This window comes from Leopardus geoffroyi, chromosome C1 (assembly GCF_018350155.1).
Source record: "Leopardus geoffroyi isolate Oge1 chromosome C1, O.geoffroyi_Oge1_pat1.0, whole genome shotgun sequence".
Lineage (NCBI taxonomy): Eukaryota > Metazoa > Chordata > Mammalia > Carnivora > Felidae > Leopardus > Leopardus geoffroyi.
The window spans coordinates 35367563-35385393 of NC_059328.1; the positions used below are offsets into that span (position 1 = coordinate 35367563).

The 17831-nt window shown below is 43.5% G+C and overlaps 1 protein-coding gene across 3 annotated transcripts in view; it reads right to left on the bottom strand.

The window, feature by feature from the left end:
* Nucleotides 1–1135: 1135 nt before the first annotated feature.
* Nucleotides 1136–17831, bottom strand: part of EIF2B3 (eukaryotic translation initiation factor 2B subunit gamma) — a 123019-nt gene continuing 106323 nt past the window's right edge. For all 3 annotated transcript variants that reach the window (XM_045477113.1, XM_045477112.1, XM_045477115.1), the window contains 2 exons: nt 8106–8209; nt 1136–1312 (listed from right to left, as the gene is read on the bottom strand). In XM_045477113.1, the coding sequence (XP_045333069.1) occupies nt 1260–1312; nt 8106–8209 (157 nt within the window). In that variant the 3' untranslated portion in view covers nt 1136–1259. The remainder of the gene's footprint in view (nt 1313–8105; nt 8210–17831) is intronic.

A 17831-nucleotide genomic window follows, 5' to 3' on the forward strand; every position in this document is an offset into this window, starting at 1 on the left:
TGATGTAGAAACCAGTATTTCAAATCATTCTTTATAATTACTGCCACCCACAGTGAGCACATCAAGGGAAACCTTTACTTTGATAATTCTAGGAGGTGAAATCCACCCCAGGAACCACTTTTATCTTCCACCAAACACCTGCAGGTTGTAAAAGTAGTGCAGGGAGAGGCAAGAGCAGAGTGTATGTGTGTTTGGGAGTGGGGGTGGTGAAGGGAAGGTGGATAGAATTCCAGAAGGGCTGTGAGTATGGAAATCTCACTTCTTAATGATCTGAAGCAGGAGAGTCAGTATAATTAGGATATAAAGGAGCGTAGCTGGAGAAGAATTAGGAAGAATTTCAACCATGATATAGGTTCCTGGCGCTTATTTTCCAGGTTGGACAGACTTTAGTCTTCTCCTCACTGAGGGAAGGTGAGAAGGAGTCTGTCTGGCTTCACAGACCATGGCTTTCTCTTACTGCTCTTGCATCCACTAAAACCAGTGGAGTTAGGCTTGTCAGCTAGGCCAGGGCTGTCTCCTGCTTATTCTGAGTCTCCAAAAGGTAACAGTTGACCTGGAGAAACTGCCTAGAGACTGGGAGGTGGGGAGTGAATGGCAGGTGAGGCTGGGGGTGGGGTGGTGGCAGGGGCTGGGAATCTGTGTGGCAGGTATGGGAACACAGCAGTAAGTCATGGGCTGAGGACTAGGGGCCACGCTGCCCAAATCGGAAACTGTAGAAGGAGCTTGATGTACAGAGGTGGCACTGTCAGCAGCTATGCCTATGGGTCTAGAAAGCCTGATTAGGGTCAGGAACTGAAATACTCCCAAGTCCTTTCAGTAAGCAGATACTTTTATGGACGAGTCTGGGCCAACCAGTCAGAAAGCAGTCCTTCTAGGAGCTTTACCCTTGATAACCACAGTACACAAGAGCTAGCTACACACTGGCTCTAGATGTTTTTTTTCCCATGTGATTCATGAACACACACTGTGTATCCCTGGAGCCCACCTGATATGGAGCTTGGGACTACCCCACAAGTCTTCACCATGCCTTTGGGAGCCCTTCTCTCTCTTTTTTAAGTTTATTTAAGTAAACTCTACACCCAGTTTGGGGCTCAAACTTGGAACCTTGAGAACAAGAGCCTCATGCTCCACCGACTGAGCCAGCCAAGTGCCCCATGGGAGCACTTCTTTATTGGGAAATAAATACAGAGTCAAACAGGTGGGCCAGCCAACATCTGTAGTTCTGGGGGCCAAGAGAAAGGAGTCCAACTTTTCAGAACTCAGATCTCCATGAGCTGGTCACTCCCCACGATCACCTCGTTCATTCGTTTGGCTACAAAAGAAAAGAAAAATGTTGTTTGAGAACTTGCAGTAAAGGTGTCATTTCAAACCAAATTATTTATTTTTTTGAGAGAGGGAGCACATGTGAGTGGGGCAAGCAGAGAGAGAGAGAGAGAGAGAGAGAGAGAGAGAGAGAGACAGAGAGACAGAGAGACAGAGAGAGAGAATCCCAAGCAGGCTCCACACTCAGTGTAGAGCCTGATGCAGGGCTTGATCTCATGAACTGAGATCACGACTTGAGCCAAGATCAAGAGTCGGATGCTTAACTGACTAAGCCACCCAGGCTCCCCAAACCAAACCAAATTATTTCTGATTTCTATGTTCATAAACACGTATTCCTCTCCTATGTGGCTCTGCTCTTGAGAAGATCTTGGAAGTACAACTTGCCAAAGGGATTATAGGAGAAGCAGCATCTTCCTACACAGGAAGAAGGGACTGATTCTTTATACAGTTAGCTTCTGGGAGACCTCACATAGGAGGGGAACTGGAATTGGGTCTTTTTATTTTTAAAACATTTTGTGTGTGTGTGTGTGTGTGTGTGTGTGTGTGTGTGTGTGTGTGTGTAAAGCTTATTTATTTGAGAGCGTGAGAGAAAGAGAGAGAGAGAGTGCAAGCAGGGGAGGTAGAGAGAGAGAGAGGGAGAGAGAGAGTCCCATGGAGGCTCTGCACTTTCAGTGCACGGGGGGCTTGAACTCACAAACTGTGAGACCATGACCTGAGCTGAAATCAAGAGTTGGATGCTTAACCAACAGCCACCCAGGTACCCCTGGAGTTGGGTTTTAAAGGATGAATATAGTTTTTTCAGGCAGTGTATCAAAGGAAAAGCATTCCAGGCTGTTGGAACAACATGAGCAAAGGTATAAAGATATAAGATAGGGGAATATGAAATCCTGTGGTGTGGCCAGATGATAGGAAGTGGGGGAAAAGGGTGAGAAGAAATAACGTTGAATGGTTAACGGAGATATCCAGGGGCGCCTGGGTGGCTCAGTCAAACATCCGACTTTGGCTCAGGTCATGATCTCATGGTTCGTGGGTTCAAGCCCCACGTCGGACTCTGTGCTGACAGGTCAGAGCCTGGAGCCTGCTTCGGATTCTGTATCTCTCTCTCTCTCTGCCCCTCCCCCGCTTGTGCTCTGTCTTTGTCTCTCAAAAATAAATGTTGAAAAAATAAATAAATAAAAATAAATGGAGATATCCAAAGGAGAAAGGGAGACACCTCACATGTAGCATGGAAATAATACCACCACAGAGTTTGGTTTTTTTATTATTTTTTTAAATGTTTACTTATTTTTGAGAGAGAGAGACAGTGCGAGCCAGGGAGGGGCAGAGAGAGAGAGAGAGAGACAGAGAGAGAGACACAGAATCTGAAGCAGGCTCCAGGTTCCGAGCTGTCAGCATAGAGCCTGATGTGGGGCTTGAACTCACGAACTGTGAGATCATGACCTGAGCCGAAGTTGGATGCTTAACCGACTGAGCCACCCAGATGCCCCACCACCATAGAGTTTTTATGAAGATTCAATGACTTACAGAATCATCAAGTGCTTGCTAAGCAGTGGCCATTATTTTGTAAAGTCCAAACCCATGACCTGATCCTTGCCCACCCCTCCAGCTTCATGTTCCACCATTCTCCACTTATCCCTGTAAGCCATACGTTTTGTTGGCTAGACCTCTACACAGGCTGTTCCCTCTGTCTAGAATGCCTTTCTTCCCCTCATCCCATCACATTCTCACCCTAAATGCTCTAATCAAGCACCTCCACTATTTGATGCTTTCCCTTCCATACTATCCTTTTCCTGTTTTGTGAAAACACTACCTGATACATATCTCTGTCTCTACATCATTATGTCATTCTTTCTACTTCACTCTAAGAATCTCAAGGGTAGGGTCAGTATTTGTTTTCATACCCCAGTGTCTAGCACAGCTACTTGTACAGGAAAGATTTCAGAGGCTTTGGGTAATGATAAGGATAGGGTATCGTTATTAAGTGGAGAGTTAACATTGAAAGGAGATGAAGGCTAGTAGAGTAGAGAAGATCAAGGAATTTTAAAGGTGAGTTTAAGTTGTCCAAGACAAGACATTTAGAAGAAGAGAAGGAGCACAGAGGAAGACTATGAACTTTCAATATATTTAGGGGAGCATCACAGAAGCTGACCAGTGATGGAGTGAAAGGGAAGAAAAATGTTAGTTTTCAAGGAATAAGAGCTATAGAACAGAGGGAGTGAACCAACAGTCTGGAAGGGATAGGGGAACCAGGGTCATGCTATCTCTTATTTCCTAGAGGTATGGGGCAGATGCATGACACAGGAAAGTTTTCCAGTCCTCTGTTGGCTCAGACAGAAAAGGCTGACCAGTTGGCTGAACATGGATTCTTTCTGGGCAAGCTTCCCATGGCTTCTATAGGTCCAACATGTTTCTTGTAACACTTGGGAGCTTGAATGTGACCCTGATAGGTAAGGCAGAAACAATGGCTTTCCTGAGGCTCTCCTTCAGTCTCAGAAGGCTTTGGTGCAGCAAAATGAAGACCCTTGATGATGGGACTAAGCTTGGTAGAGACCTGTTTGGGTCTGTTCATATTGCCCATGGCCTGGAGCCTTGAAGGGGGTTTCTGACTGGAGCTTTAGAGACCTTAAGAATTCAGACATGCCCTCTGATCCACCCACCTTTTCAGCTTTGTTTCTTGCTATATCTCCCTTGTACCCTATGTTCTAGATTTTCCAAATGAGTTGCAGTTTCCAATACTGGATTGTTTTTTGCCTTCAAATGCTTGCTTGCTTACCCGGTTCCCCTTCGCTTGAGAGGTTTTTCCCTTTTGTGTATTTGATAAATAGCCCAGAATTTCAAGATTTAGTTTTAATTCCTTCCTTGTGTCAAGAACTGACCGACTTCTCTTTTATGTCTTTAATTAACCCTTATAGTCTCTTACCATCATACCTGTGAAACTTTTCTATACTTATTTGTCTGTTTCTCTACTGGGGGCAGCTGGACAGCAAGAGGCAAATGTTATTCATCTTTATACCTCTAGCCTATCATAGCCTAGAGTATAGGAGGCAGTAGTAGTTGTTGAATGCATGTATGTTTTGGGGGTTATGTGAAAGTACAGATGTAGGACAAGGAGCACATACAGGACAAGGCCCCCAACCTCTTTGTCACAGACAGCATAATTGACACAAGAAGGGCAAATGCAGTGCCTGGATGGGGCAGACAACACAACGCCTTCTGCTCTGCCAGGCTCCAAACAAACACCTGAGCTTTCTTTGACCTGCTCTCCCTACTTTCAGCTCTACCCTCTGGTCTGCTCACGGCCGGGGGGTGGGAGAAGTCTTGCTCACTGGGATTCAGGGAAGACAGACTAGATCTGGCATTTTGGGGGCAGCTGAATTTTCACAGGGATTCAGTAAGGCAGAGGAAACCTGGAGGGAAGCAACAAGCAGTACTAGTTATGCTTGGCCAGGGTTGGAAGCTGACTTCAGTAAACACACTGGAAAAGTTCTGGGCTGGAATCAGGTTGGGAAAGATCCTAAGATCCTAAGGATCCTTCCCTGAGAGTACAAAGGAAGGCTGGCAAGTTGAGGAGAAACCAATGGGACTGAAGGGAATGACAAGTTGAATATGAAAAGCTGCACTACCGGGAAGCTGGGAAGGATTCCCACTAGCCAGGACTTGACCTATGTACCCATCAGGTTTTACTTTCATGGCTAGGGGACAAATCACTGTGATCACAGGGAAGAGATCCAAGTTATCTCACTGACAATAAGAAGAGACTCAGATGAAGTCTCCAGTTAGAGTCTCCCAGGTTTTGACTTTGTTGGCTGTGGCTTTTCTACTGGCTTGTGCAGGAGATCAAAGTAGACTGCCAGGATTTTTGCCAGAGATAATCTCATTAACTGAGTATGCTGGGGTGGGGGTAAGAAAAGACAGAGTTTTGTTAGAAAAGGGCTTGTTCTGCTGGTAGTGAAGAGGGCTATACTGGATGTAAAAGTCACATTTTGGGGATATAAGACTATTATAGATGTAGTGACTCTGTGGTATGAAAACAACCGAAATCTGGAGAGAGGATAGCATTACTTCTGAGGATGAATATTTTATTCTAAAATCCCTCCAGGTGAGGAAGACTGACTTAGGGACTCTGCCATCTACCGAGCTGTTTGTTGCTGAGGACCTGAGTTGTTGATGTTTGTCTGCATCATCTACAGTAACAGGTCTCAAGTGCTGCACTAATGGTTATGGATTTTCTTTCTCCACATGGCTCAACTGCAAAGAAAAGTAACAGTGGGAATTGGTGACTGGCCAGGAGTACCTGTGGCAGGAAGGCACTGACTATTGTGCTGGATACATCAGTCCAGCCAGCATAGAAAACAGAGCGGGAAGTGTTGAGGTTCTGTATTTTAGAGTCCAGATGACTTCCCTGGCCACCTCTCTTTCAACCATTAAGGGGCTTCCTTGCTAAAATGGGAACACACAGTGTTGGAGCCAAAAAGTCCATGGGACACTAAAGCCCATGACATCTTAGGAGTTTGGCTAGCCCAGCCTTGTGCTCCCTGATGGGAGATGCAATGACTCAAAGCCTAAGTATCTGGCATTCAGTTGTCATGTATACATTATGAACACAGAATGGAAAGGGTCCTTGCAGAGTAAAAGAAAGGAGCCCCATTACTTTGTTGGAAACGGGGAGGAGAAGCAGCAGAAACTGTGAGGTTCCAGGTTCCAGCACACAAGAAGGGAGGGATCCTCTAGGGTGGTGGCAAATGGAGTTCATACATTCAAATATGCCTATGGGATCTAAACTCTTAAAAACCACAGAAGGAAGCAATTCCTGGCTCCAGGAGGGGCTGAAAGAAGAAAGTACTGGAGGATGCTTCTACTTTTTGCTGAGCAGGGGAGAATTTACAAAGACAAAGAAGCAGGAAGGAGGTGGAAGAAACATTGTTCAGGGCTACAAATCCAAAGAGAACAGAACAAAGCACACAGAGAAGTGCAATGAGGTGACAGCGAGAGGACAGGATAAAAAAGCAGCTCCACAGACAAGCTGCTTTTGAAACTCTGGGGACCATTTCCAAGGGCTTCCCATGGAGTTAGAGAAAAGGCTGGGTGTTCTGAATCTTGTTTTATTTTATTTATCTTATTATTATTTTTTTTTAATTAATGAATTTATTTGAGAGAGAGAGACACTGTGAGTGGGGGAGAGGCAGAGAGACAGAGGGAGAGAGAATCCCAAGCAGGCTCCGTGCTGCCAGCGCACGAGCTCGAACTCCTGAAACCAAGAGATCATGACCTGAGCCAAAACTAAGAGTCAGAGGCTTAACTGACTGAGCCACCCAGGCTCCCCTGAATCCTATTTTAAAGAAATTACCAACAGGCCCCATCTGCTCAAAAAAGAAGTTTCTCTGTAACCTAAGGGTAGGCCTGAGTGAGCTGGTATGTTGAGCAGGAGAAAAAATCAAGATCTGGGGCTCCTGAAGATCAGAAAGAGCTGGGATATGGAGGCCAAATATATTTTTCCAATATGGAAAAAGGACTAAAGGGAGGAAAGGTGTATCACTGATCAAATTCTGCTGGGTAAGCCAGGAGTGGCTTCTTTCTCTGGTCTTTTTGGAGGCTATCTGGCAATAATTTAGGTTGAAGAACCAGTTTTGTCACTTACTAGCTACATACCTTGGGTTAATTTCAACTTTTTTCTCTCTCTTTTTTTTTTTTTTTAATGTTTATTTATTTATTTTGAGAGAGAAAGAGAGCACTTGCATGAATGGAGGAGGGGCAGAGAGTGGGAGAGAGAATCCCAAGCAGACTTCGCACTGTCAGTGCAGAGCCTGGTGCAGGGCTCAATCCCATGAACTGTGAGATTATGACCTGAGCCAAAATCAAGAGTCAGATATTTAACTAACTGAGTGCCCTACACTTCAACTTTTCTAAGTCTCAGTTTCCATTTCACCAAATGGGTCAATAATGAATCCCTACCTCACAGGGTTTTTATGAGAATCCAATAAGATAGTGTATGTGAGAACATTTCAAAGCTATACACAACAGCTAGCTGTTAGCCAATGGCTTTCCAGTAGGGCAATGCCATCCATGCTGCCAGTGTTGGAATTTAAGTTTGTATGCCAGCCCTCACACCGTGCATACGATCACAGAAGAAAATACCAATAGCTGTGGTGCTGCTGTTGACTAATACTCCTGCTTGAAGTTTCTCTGGTGAGACACTGGGTAGAATGTGTCTGCCATTAATTGAACTAAAAATACCAGTCTTTCTTTTTTTTTTTTTTTTAACTTTTTAAAAAGTTTATTATTTTAAGGTTTATTTATTTTGAGAGAGAGTGAGCGAGCATGCACAAGTGGGGGAGGGGCAGAGAGAGAGGGAGACAGAATCCCAAGCAGGCTCCACACTGTCAGCATACAGCCCGATGTGGGGCATGAATCCACGAACCATGAGATCATGACCTGAGCTGAAACCAAGAGTTGGATGCTTAACTGACTGCACCATCCAGGTGTCCCTCAAGAGCCATCATAAAGTATTGGTGCTAATCTGGGCCATTAGATCTTTTTGGTATGTTTGAAAATTTTTGATAGTAAGGCTGCATACATTTATGAGCTTATTGGTAAGATAAATTCCTAAAAAGGGAACTGTTAAATCAAAGTTAAAACGTTTGACGACAATGTCAATTCCTCTCCAAAGATGGCTTTATCAATTCATGTTCTCACCTGCAGAGTATGCATGTGCTTGTTCCCTTATTGTCACCAGCACTAAGCACTAGGTTAAAAATGGCATCTATGATTGTAATTTGGTTTACCTTTGGCTTCAATCCTCTGGCCACTTCCAATTAGGCAGTTCTTGATGTCCGTTCCCTTCTCGATCACAGCATTGTTGCAGATGATGCTCCCCTGGATGCTGCTTCTGTAACAGAGCAGCCAAGTTAAAGAGTGCCCATGGCTCTCATCACCATCCTTACCCTTGTGGGTTGGGGGTTCTGGCTCATTCATAGGCTAGGAATGGCCGGTTTGTTCAGTTAATGGCTACATGCCTCAAGTTGTAAATAGAAGAGAGAATGCTCAGCTGGACCAAGGGAGGACCTGGCTTTAGCAAAGTCCAGAGTTCAGAGATGCTTGTAATGATCTTCCCCACTAGGGCTTGAAAACAGAAGACGCTGTGATTTCTTTTTTTTTTTAATTTTTTTTTTTCGACGTTTATTTATTTTTGGGACAGAGAGAGACAGAGCATGAACGGGGGAGGGGCAGAGAGAGAGGGAGACACAGAATCGGAAACAGGCTCCAGGCTCTGAGCCATCAGCCCAGAGCCCGACGCGGGGCTCGAACTCACGGACCGCGAGATCGTGACCTGGCTGAAGTCAGACGCTTAACCGACTGCGCCACCCAGGCGCCCCGACGCTGTGATTTCTTTAGACATGCCACACCTGGAGGTCTAAATTTTATCGGATCTCTCCTTATTTGTTCTGGGGAGTGGAAGCTGGCACTAGTCCCTGGGCTGACCCATCACTCTTGCTTCTCATCTGGGAATATATTCCAAATTTCATCTAAGGCTTAAATCCTATGAATCTTCGTAGGAGATCAGCTATGGAAACAATAGGTATCCCACAGCTCTCACTACAGACTCTGATTAATCAAAACCATACTCATTTAAAAGAACCCAAAAAACAAAAAACCAATGTTTTTTTAAACTAGCTCCATGCCATATCAAAGACTACTCCAGATCCTAAAGCCACTCTCAAGAGTAGTACCTCTGGCTCGTAGCATTTGAATGTATTTAAAGAGCATCTTTCTGGCTCCTAAAGACTAGTGGGTGGGAGTAGAGGTCCTTTTGAAAATCTTCACTAGCATGTGTTGCATACCCACTCTACGCTAGCTGCTGTGTTAAATACTCTATGTACATTATAGGAGTGACTTACAGATCTAGTCATTTAATCACCTGGGCAGCATAAAAAATAACAAACAAAAACACCCTCATCATCCTGGCCTCCATCAGTCTTTTTGGTAGGTCTGGGATACAGGCTCTATGTATTTAGTTAGAAAAAAAAAGCTTCCTAGATGATCCTGGGAGTATCATTTTTACCTCTGATGCAGTAAAAATAACAACCACATTTTTCAGATGAGGTAACAGATTTAGAGAAGTTAAACCATTTACCCAAAACCACATAATTGCCAAGTAGCAGATTCAAATCTAGATCTGCCTGACTCCAGAAGCCATACATTTAATCATAACGCTATACAAAAACATTAAGGGGAGCAAAGACTGGAGGAAGCTTCGAACTGCCAAGTTGTTTTTCTGAGCCAAATGTCTCTGTGGAAGGAGGGGCTCTGCCCTAACAGGGCACTGAATATTCAGTACCCTAAAGAGTCAGAAGTGGGCAACTGGAGGGGAGAAGGAAGGTGAGGAGGAAGGGTATGGGCATCTATTTAAACAAAACAAAACAAGACAAAACAAAACACTAACTAAGGAAAAATCCTCACGCAACCCAAGAAGCATTGGGGCTAGGGAGGAGGACATTCCAAGGACTGAAACTATTAATGAACAGGCCATTAAAAAAAATTCTTGCCAAATGCCAAAACTTTAGTAAAATGCAAAAAAGGAATTCTAGCAGTTTATGGCATTCCAGAGTCTTCTTTAGCTCTATTTTTTGGAAGGTTAAAGCCTGTCAGAAAGCAGCAAAAGGCCAAAGCCACAGACCCTCTGTGGTATGGGCTAAAGATGGGCAGACAGTATTAGTTTGTTTTTTTGGCTCAAATTCAGGATACACTAAAAAAAAAAAAAAAAAATCAGGATACACTCAGTGGGTATGTATCAAGGGGACTTCCAAAACCGACTTTCCTTCTGCTTTGGGTAAAGCAGTTCAGTTAGCAGTTCGGGTGGCTCCTGCTTCTTGATGAAAATCCCCCCAAAAAGAATAGTAAGGAAGTATAGAAAGCTTCAGAAACACAGGCTGCTGGGACAAAGCAGGCTTACAATTGGCTACTAGTTTGCCACTGAAAAGTCTTTTTTTTTTCTCTAAAATGGGAGTAGGCGGATGCCTTCTGCTCAGAAGTGTAAGATCCTGAGAAGACATGCTCTGGAGCTAGGCAAGGGGTAAATATAGTCAGCAGACAAGAAAGCCAAGAGGAATTCAAGCAGCCATAATTAGAGACTACTACATGGCTATTTTGGAATTTGGGATGTAAGTGGGAACCATTCCTGGAAGGAAGAGGCTAGATTGACTGAGGTCAGATTTCCACAGCAATGGACAGCCTGGGTTCTCCTTACGTCTAACAGGTATGATTGAGGTATTCAGGAACCTTTTCTCATCTAATTTGTGTTTAACTCCCTCTGAGACACATAAACTACCACTGTAGAGTCTGCAAATGTGATGGGAAAAGTGGGTTGATTACATAAAGAAGTGGGTGCTCTCCTGAAGCTCTTTCTTGGTCAGTGGATCTATGGAATGATTTGAGATGAACACGTGACAAAATGCTTGGTGAGTGTAAAGTTCTTTTCTGCCATTTGTTTCTTCAACTGTTTCCTATTAGCACTGCTGCAGTCACAAGTCACTTCCATTAGCAAGGCTAAACTCTGGAAAAAATGTCAAGCCAATATAGCATGTCCGGACAGACTTTTCCACCTGTCTAGAAAGAAATTCCAAGATTAAGGATTTTATTGGAATTGTGCTCATGCCAGAGAGGAAGGACTAATACTACTATATCAAATGTTGCCAATCTACAATAATGGCTTTGCCTTTTCTGCAAAGTGGAGTGGAGGTGACTTCCTCTACAGCTGAAGAAAAGAACTGGCCCCAACATGGAAACAACAGTTTTTGCAACTTAGTTTTAAGTCTCAGCTTGATACTGAAGACTCTGCTGTGCTAATACCTGGTTGTGTCTAATTTCCTTCCTTCCTTCCTTCCTTCCTTCCTTCCTTCCTTCCTTCCTCCCTCCCTCCCTCCCTCCCTCCTTCTTCCTGTCCTCTCCTCTTCCCCTTCCTTCCTTCCTTCCTTCCTTCCTTCCTTCCTTCCTTCCTTCCCTCTTTCTATCTGCCTACCGGTTACCTACCTACCTACTGAGAGAGAGAGAGAAGGAGAGAACATGAGTGGGGGAGAGGGGCAGAAAGAATTTTTTAAAAATACAATATATTTACTTTGAGAGAGGCAGAGAGGGAGAAAGAATGCCAAGCAGGCTCTGCTGTTAGTGCAGAGCCTCATGTGGGGCTTGAACTCATGAACCTGGGCTGAAATCAAGAGTCGGATGTTCAACTGACTGAGCCATCCAGGAGCCCCTGGTTGTGTTTTCTAAGAAGCTGTTGAGAGATGGCTAATATTAATGGAGTTTTGGTTCTCATTTCTACTTGGTGGGTAGAAATTTTAAGCAAAACTGCAGGCTTTGGGAAATTACCCTGAAAACGCTAATGCTTCAGTGGAAAAGAGACCATGAGAAAAACAGAGGTCTTTGTAAGATCTGTAGATCACTGCTTGGCCAGGTACACTGTGCCACACCATGTTGTGGCATATGACATAATGAAGAAGCCCTGGTCTGGGAAGCAAGAAGGCCTCCAAATTCTAGTTCCTCTTCTGGCTTTAGTTAGAACTTTCTTCACTTTATTACAGAAGGAAAGGGAACTCACATAACTCTATTGTCTAATATATCTCAGTCATTACACAAAACATTTTATGTTCATTGTGTAACTTAATCTTTTTAGCAAGCCTGCAGGGATAGTGGTGTTTATTCTAATTTTTACAGAGAAACTTGAGGCTCACAGAAGTTATAATAGCAATGTGCCCAAGCCTACACAGTGATTAAGTGACTCCATTGTCAGACTCAGCTGGTGACTGGGTAGTATTTGGTAAAAAGCCATGAAATTTTTCAGTAACTTTAAGGACAGGCAGGTTCTGCTCTGGAGATAAGCTGGTAGGCTTTCTAAACTTACTCATAACCTTGGGTGAGAAAAGAGTATGGAACTGGAGATATATGTAGTTTTTCTAGGCATGTGACTAAACCCAAAGGTTCACTACTTTAGTCCAAAGATTATGGTTGAGTCATGCATATTTCCCCAAAAGGCAAGAACCTCCTAACCTTAGCCCAAGGGGCCCTCATCCAGGAGTCTGTCTAGATGAAGAATCTTGTATAATTATTTTTTGTATTTTTTAAAAAAATTAATGTTTATTTTTGGGAGAGACAGAGTGTGAGTGGGGGAGGGGTAGAGAGAGAGGGAGACAATCCGAAACAGGCTCCAGGCTCCAAGCTGTCAGCACAGAGTCTAACTCGGGGCTTGAATCCACGAACCGTGAGATCATGACCTGAGCCAAAGTCAGACGCATAACCGACTGAGTCACCCAGGCACCTCTGTGTTATTTTTAATGAACTATTTCAGGCACAGAAGAAAAGTCTGTATTAGTAGACAATATATAGTATTTTTATCATGTTTTAAAATTTTTTATAAATGCCAAACTTGCTTTTTTCCCCCTTCAACATCACATTTGTAAGATTTATCCAGGTTAATTCATGTAGTAAGACATAATGCTTAAAGAAATCTCTCACTTTCTTCCTTTCTCTGGTCAATCTTGCTTTTGGTCCTCTAAATGAAACTGTATTGGCTCCAGCAAGCAAGCTGAAAATTTCCTCCCTTTAGTTCTATGTGTGTCGCTTTACTATATAAAGGTTTAGTGGTGAGAAATGTCTCCCTCCTAAGAAATCTAAGTCCTTATATTCCCTAAACAGAGGCTAAGAAAAAGAAGGGTTTGGGGGGAATCACGGTTAACAAAGTAACAACCTCAAAGAATTAAGCTGTAGTATTCTCCATCTAAGAAGATCTAAGAAGATGGGTTTAGTCCAAAGGCAAAGAGTGAATCAAAAGTCCTAAGGAGCCCCTTTAAGTCCAGGGGATCTTCCCAAAGTTTCGTAAGTTGGTATTTTCAAGACTATTACTGAAGAAACATGGAAAAAATTCTTCTAACAGTCATGGTCCTTTTGCAACTCTAATTACCGCAGACTTAATTTTATGTTTAAGGGAGTTCACTTTTACACTCCTCCTACCCATTTGTTAATATTTTGTTTCATTTCTTACTTGGCTGTATTATTTCTTCAGGTAGAGTTTTCCAGAGGGTTCATGGGTGACACATCTCTAGAGGCCTGGAGTATTTCTGATGATTTTATATTTCAACCATAATTTGACTAACTCTAGGATTCTTAGGTCATAATCGTTTCCCTCCAAATTTTCTAAATGTTGTCTTACTTAAATGTTGTCTTAAATGTGGTCACAGAAAAGTCCAAGGCCAGCTTGATTTTCTCCCTCCTATGTGCCCTGAGATTTTGCAAAAGATGTGTTTGCCAATTTCCCTCTGGTTTGCCCATGCCCCTATTTGTTATGCTGGTTGAATTTTGGTCTTTTCTTTGGATCTGATCTACATTCCATTGTGTCTGGCAGATAGTCTTTAGTCTGTGTACAGGTATGTGGTGTTATCTAGTTTTATTATGGATGAAGCTTCCTTTTCTGGTTTTGTTTGTTTTTATTTTGTTGAATTTCAAGGAGTGAAGTACTCCATTATTTTTTCTAGAAGTAGACATGGCTCTCTGGACATATACTCAGCCAATTATATAGTAGGGGAGGTTAAATCAGGGACTTCTATTTTTCATTCAGTAAATACTTACAAGGTATATAAAGTACAGTATTAGAAATTAAGGGATACAAAGGTATATGAGAACTACTTCTGTGTTCGATGAATTTACAGTCTAGTTGAGGAAAAAAGAAAGGTGCACTAAACAGCACACGAACATAAATGAAGTGTATGGGTGCACAGGGAACACGGAAGCGGAGGAAACAATTTCTGGCTAGAACAATTCAAGGCTGCATGGAGGAGGTGGAAAATGTATTGGACCTTGAAAGATGAGTAGGAGGATTTCCTACAGGTAAAGATCTTCAGAGAGAGGCAATTCAGGCAGAGTGAATGTCAGGAATAAAGAAAAAAGAGAAAAGTAAGGGACCCAGTGAGCAGGGTAGTCAGTGAGTACAGGTGAAGAAGACACTCAGGGTAACAATGAGAAGCAATAATATATTGTTTGGCTCTGAGGGCTGCACTTGCTGCTTGCAGAAAGCATGGAAAACCTAGGTGAAAATTTGGCTCCCTGGCCTGCCTGCATGTGAAGGAACTACCTTACACTGTTGCTTGGGTCATTCACCTTGGACTAGGAGGAAATGCAGGAGATGTTGCTCAGGACCAGAGAGCCAGACACAGAACTGACACCAAAGCCTGGACAATGAAGTTTTAACTATCGACTTTGGGTTGCTGGGCATCAGCTGTCATAGAACTTGGAATTTCTACCAGAAACTGAAAATGAGAAAGACAGGAGCCTTCTCTGCATAGTCTCACCTACACCTTCGCCAAGGTGGTCCTATTAGCATCTCTCAAGCTTTGAGGACCTTGGGCAGATGTCTAAGCCACTGTCCAGAAAGCCTCAGGAACTCACAACTGCTGGCAGAGACAAGCAAGCTAGGAATATCAGAAAACTGCCTTCTGGACGAATTCATGTTCCTACTTTGCCACTCAGTCCAGATGTAATAGCAGCAGGGTAACAGTCTCACGCAACTGCAATTTAGTTACTTTTCCCAAATTTACTATAACTAATTAAAACTAAATGACCTGAAAATAATGGGAAAAGGTTCATATGGGATGCAGGATGTCTGATTTTATCACCAGGAGCTAATTTACCAGATTGGGTAATCTCTAATGGTCTCCCTAGTCATTAGCTTCATGTGGGCTGCCTCAACTTTTTTAGTTGAAAAAAAAAAAATAGCAGCCACCACCATCTAAACCTTTATTGTTTCCCTACCTTATAAGGCCATTCAAGATGATACCTCCTCCAAAATAGCAACTGACTCTAGGATATTATGCTAGGTATTTTCTATGAATTTTTCTCATATATGCAAGTTGGAGTTTCTTAGGGAACCTTGGTTCCCTCACCAAGTGTCTTAATGTCAATTCAGGACACCAACACTGGACTTTAAAGAGGTGCCAGAAAGCTGCTCCTTTGTCTGCCCACCCACTGGAAGGGAGGGAGAGGGTGCTAATTAGAGCAAATGGGAAAGTTATGGCACTGTCTTCCCTGGAAGGTCTGAGGCATGATGAGACAGAGTGGAAGTTACAAAGCCTCATGAGCTACTCTGGAATTAGGTGATCAAATGGATAAAGGCAAGTGTGGTTCTCGTTTTTGAGAGAATGGTGATGCCTGTCAGTTTCATGCATGAATCTGGAATGAGACATGGAGTAGCAGGAGTGCAATGAGAAGAAAATCTAGAATTCCACAATTTGCCCATCTGTAAAAATGCAGGAGTTGAGCAGGGTGACTTCTAAGGCCCTATGTCACTAACATTCCAGGACTCAGTGTTGGAGCTAGATCATGAAAAACCTGGAAATTCAAACTTTATTCTAAAGGTAATGGGGAGTCTTCAAAAAAAGTTTTTTTAAATTGTTATTTATTTGAGAGAGAGTGTGTGTGAAAGTGTGTGTGTGAGTGGGGTAGAAGCAGAGAGAGAGAATCTTAAACAAGCTCCATGCCAAGTGCAGAGCCTGACATGGGGCCTGATCCCATGACCCTGGGATCAGAACTTGGGCCAAAATCAAGAGTCTGGCACTTAACCAACTGAGCCACCCAGGCGGCCCTCAAAAACAGTTTTTGAACTGAACAGGGACATGATCAGAGATCTCCTTTAGGAAGACAACACTGGCGGGGAGGTGCCTCAGTGGCTCAGTCAGTTGAGCATCCGACTTTGGCTCAGGTCATGATCTCACTGCTCCTGAGTTCGAGCCCCACATCAGGCTCTGTGCTGACAGCTCAGAGCCTGGAGCCCACTTCAGATTCTGTGTCTCCCTCTCTCTCTGCCCCCAGTTTCACTCTGTCTCTCTCTCAAAAATAAATAAACATTAAAAAAAAAAAAAGGAAGACAACACTGGCAACATGCCACCTCTGAAATGAGATACAGTAATGATGATGTCGACGACGATAAACAAATGAGAGCTAACACTCTATGTCCAAGTTCTATTTTAAGTGCTTTATGTCTATTAACTTAGTACTCCCAATAAATCTATGGGGTAGTTTAGTTTTTTTATTATTATTTTTTAATGTTTATTTATTTTTTGAGAGACAGAGACAGAGCATGAGTGGGAGAGGGGCAGAGAGAGAGAGAGGGAGACACAGAATCCACACACAAGCTCCAGGCTCTGAGCTGTCAACACAGAGCCCAATGTGGGGCTTGAACTCACGAACTGTGAGACCATGACCTGAGCCAAAGTCGGACGCTTAACTGACTGAGCCACCCAGAGCCCTGAGGTAGTTTTTACCTCATTTGACAGTAAAAAAATCAGGCACAAAGACGTAAAGCCAATTCCCTAAGGGACTAGTAAGTGACAGACCCAGGATTCAGTCTGGCAGTCTGACTCCAAAGTTCAATTTCTAAATCCATAGAAGGAATGACAGAAAGGCAGATTTGGAAGAATAAGACAAATACAGACAGAAAAATAAGTTAGAGAACACCACAATGATTCAGGAAGAGGTCTCTGGGTCTGACCTCTTCTTCTGACCTCTAGTCATGGGGCGTCTGGGTGGTTCAGTCAGTTAAGTGGTCCGACTTGGTATCAGGTCAGGTCATAATCTCGTGGTTTGTGAGTTTGAGCCCTGCATCAGGCTCCACGCTCCAGCGAGGATTCTCTCTCTGTCCCTCTCTCTGCCCCTCCTCTGCTCGTTCTCTCTCTCAAAATAAATAAATAAACTTAAAAAAAAACCTATAGTCACAACCTGGCTACTAGATACCTCCACATAACTGGATGTCCTGTAGGTACTTACAATTTCATATGCCCTACACAGGCCTTTTCTCCCCACAAATCTGTACCTCCTTCACCTTTCCTCATCTCAGTGAGCACACCATCATCTACCCTGTTTCCCCACCTAGAAACATGGGCTTCACCTACCAACTGTCCTCTCTCTCTCTCTCTCTCTCTCTCTCTCATAATGTTTATTTTTGAGACAGAGAGAGTGAGCGAGTGCAAGCAGGGAAGGGGCAGAGAGAGAGGGAGACACAGAATCTGAAGCGCTGAGCTGTCAGCACAGAGCCTGACACGGGGCTCAAACCCATGAACTGTGATATCATGACCTGAGCCAAAGTCGGACGCTTAACCAACTGAGCCACCCAGGTGCCCAACTGTCGTCTCTCTTACCCTTTAAATCCCTTCCTTGCCCATTCCTTATCAGTCTCTTTAGATTCTTTTTCTTACGTCCAAAATTGCTGATGTTCTCCAAGGTTTTATCTTGGTTTCTTTTCTTTAAAAATTTTTTTTAAGTTTATTTATTTATTTTTAGAGAAAGAGAGAGTGAGTGCCCATAGTGGGGTAAGGGCAGAGAGAGAGGGAGAGAGAATTCCAAGCAGGCTCTGGGGTGTCAGTGTGGAGTGCATGGGGCTTGAACTCACTAACTGTGAGACCATGACCTGAGCCGATATCAAGAGTTGAACACTTAGCCGACTGAGCCCCCCAGGTGCCCCTTGGTTT